The 2741-nt window shown below is 43.4% G+C and overlaps 1 gene segment (V, D, J or C); it reads left to right on the plus strand.

Moving 5' to 3' along the window:
* Window positions 1-2179: 2179 nt before the first annotated feature.
* LOC103583333 lies at window positions 2180-2736 on the plus strand (the record flags this gene model as incomplete). The annotated part of the segment is given in 2 exon segments: window positions 2180-2228; window positions 2475-2736. Coding segments are annotated over 2 exon segments (311 nt in total), but the record flags the coding sequence as incomplete, so codon positions are not given.
* Window positions 2737-2741: the final 5 nt, after the last annotated feature.

Raw genomic sequence — 2741 nt, forward strand, 5'->3', positions numbered from 1 at the left:
GCAATAATAATCTACATGGGGCAGTAGATTCCAACTAAACTGGTCTCCTTGTCCTTTTTGGATTTTTCTAGATATCTCACCACATCAGCTGAGTCGCCATGCATTATTCTATCTTCCAAACACTTGAGCAGCTCTTGCCCTGAGTTAGTATGAATGTCTGGTCTGGTAACCTGAGTGAAGAGCTGCACTGAGCCTCACCCAGCCCCTTGGGGTGTAACTAATACTGTGTGTGGGGAACAGGAGCAAAGACCTCACTCCCAGACAAACGGCTGCAAGATGGGAAGTGTGACCTTGCATCTTACACAACTTTCACACCAACATCCTCCTGTTGCTGCCTCCAATGCAGGCTCCATGGAGAAGGGGAGCAATTGTGACAAAGGAGCCTCACTGCCCAGATGGCTTGGGGTCTGTGTTCAGGGTTGTGACCCTGTGGGGAATTGACGATGACTTCACAGAGATCAGTGAAGCACATCTCCAGCCTCCCCACTGTTGACAGTTAGAGTGTAGACAGTGTGAGGACATCTGACCCATTGCCCACAAACTGGGTGGGGACCGCTGAGTTAGAAGCAGGTTGACAGGAACCCTGGATCCAGTCCTGCCTGCTGTTGGTGCCAGTGTAAGTAGTCACTACCTATTCTGGTGTTTTAGAGTTGTTGATAATTTCATTTAAAGATCCTGTAAAGATTTTTCCTGTTGATTAAAGGTAATAGTATGTAGAATTTAAAAATATATAAAAGTATATGGAAAAAAATTCATTTTTTTAATTATTTTTATTTTGTCAATATACAATGTAGTTGATTATTCTGTCCCATCACCGAAACCTCCCTTCCTCCTCCCTTTCCCACCACCCACCCATGCATGTCCTTTCCATTTGCTTGTTGTAGGAACTTCAAAAAAAAAAAATTGTAGTTCTTATATCTTCCTCTCCCCCATCAGTTTGTGTGATTTTTTTTCTTGTTGTTGTTGTTGCTTGTTTGTTTGTTTTTGTGTGTGTGAGAGTGGGTGTGTGTGTGTGTGTGTGTGTATGTGTGTGAATGGACCTTGAAAGAATAATATTAAGTGAAAAGAGTCAGGCAGAGAAAAAGAAATACCACATGTTTTCACTTATTGGAGGGAGCTTAAGGTGAAAAAAATTCATTAATAACTCTTTTGCATCTAATGTAAAAGATGGTTTTCCTGGACTACAATATTTTAAAAATTCTAAAAAGGCACAAATAATTATTTGCCCATGAAGATTTTAAATAGAATACTGTACTCGATTATTCTCAGTTGATTCCTTGTACCCTTTGAACCACCAAGAAATGTTTTAATGTAAATCATTCTATTCACTTTATACTCTAAAATAAATCTATTATGCAACCTCAACCAATGTATTTGGGACACCATATCTTGCTATAGGAGAATGTGGGGTTCCTCAGCTCTAGCCTTCAGTGACAAGAAAGATGGCTCTACATGGAGTTGGGGACTGGTTGTCTTCTGCAATAAATAGGACACCATGCAGTGACTCCTCTGCCTGTGAGGACTTCCAGGGGGATGCAGCTTTGGTTCTAGAACTGAGCAGATGGAGAGACGCTGCCTTATTCACAATAAGGCAAGTTCGTTGATTAGTTTAGGCTCCCAGGCTCCATCAAGCTTCCATGCTTACTCTCCACATTCTTTCCATCTCCTGAGGATAATTTAGGACTTGGTTTAAAGGATTTTTGCTCAGTGGGTCAATTTTCCCTCTCCACTGAAACAGGCCACCCTGTTTTAGTCTTTTGTGAAAACCCACTGTTTTTTTTTTTTTCTGACAATGATCGCAACTTGAAGTATACTATTATTTGTGATAATATACAATTTTAATTCTGAGGGATTGAAAGTGTTCCTAAAATAACGTGCATCTTAAAGGCAGGGCAATGCCAGACACTCCCCCACATGGCTTCTCAGACAGACTAGGAGGTAAAGATCAGTGGAACAGGTCAGAAAGCCCTTAGGGGCATGCTTGAGCTACATTGGGAAATTGCTTGCTAACCCCAACTCCCACTGGGCAAAATAAGAGCAGTTGTCCCTTGTGAGTGTCAACTGAAGCTTTTGAAAGCTGATTTGCATCGTGAGTCACTAGACAATGGCCCAGGCTCCTCAACACATCCTTAAAGGCAACTTGTCAGGGCCCGTGAGGCCTCTAGTTCAGCTTTCAGAGATGGGGTCAGGGGCTCCCCTGCTGTGGATCCTGCTACTCTGGGTTAAAGGTGAGAGGACTGCAGAGAGACATTAGGAAAAAACATTCTGGTCATCATTGCTTCCTGTGTTTCTGGGTTCTTGGTCACTAGAATTAAGGCATTCTTGTAGATTTCAAGTTACCCAGTTACCTGTTGTTTTCTGGTTATTCAGAGTGTTACCTGTGGCCGTGGTGACAAGTGTCACCAATGCACTGGGCCTGCATGTGGATGGTCTCGGTACATGTGTTACAGTTTATTTTGTGTTTATCATTCCAGGCTCCACTGGGGACATTGCACTGGCACAGTCTCCAGCCTCCTCGGCTGTGTCTCCAGGAGAAAGTGCCACCATTTCCTGCACAGCCAGCCAGAGTGTCAATGATATTTTTGGCACCACTGTTCTGAACTGGTATCAACAGAAACCAGGACAACCCCCTAAACTCTGATCTATGAAGAATCTAGTCAAGACTCTGGGGTCCCAGCCAGGTTCAGTGGCAGTGGGTCTGGAACTGACTTCACCCTCACAATCCACCCTGTGGAGGCTGA

The sequence above is a fragment of the Galeopterus variegatus genome, unplaced genomic scaffold (assembly GCF_000696425.1).
Source record: "Galeopterus variegatus unplaced genomic scaffold, G_variegatus-3.0.2 Scaffold21761, whole genome shotgun sequence".
In the NCBI taxonomy this organism is placed as follows: Eukaryota; Metazoa; Chordata; class Mammalia; order Dermoptera; family Cynocephalidae; genus Galeopterus; species Galeopterus variegatus.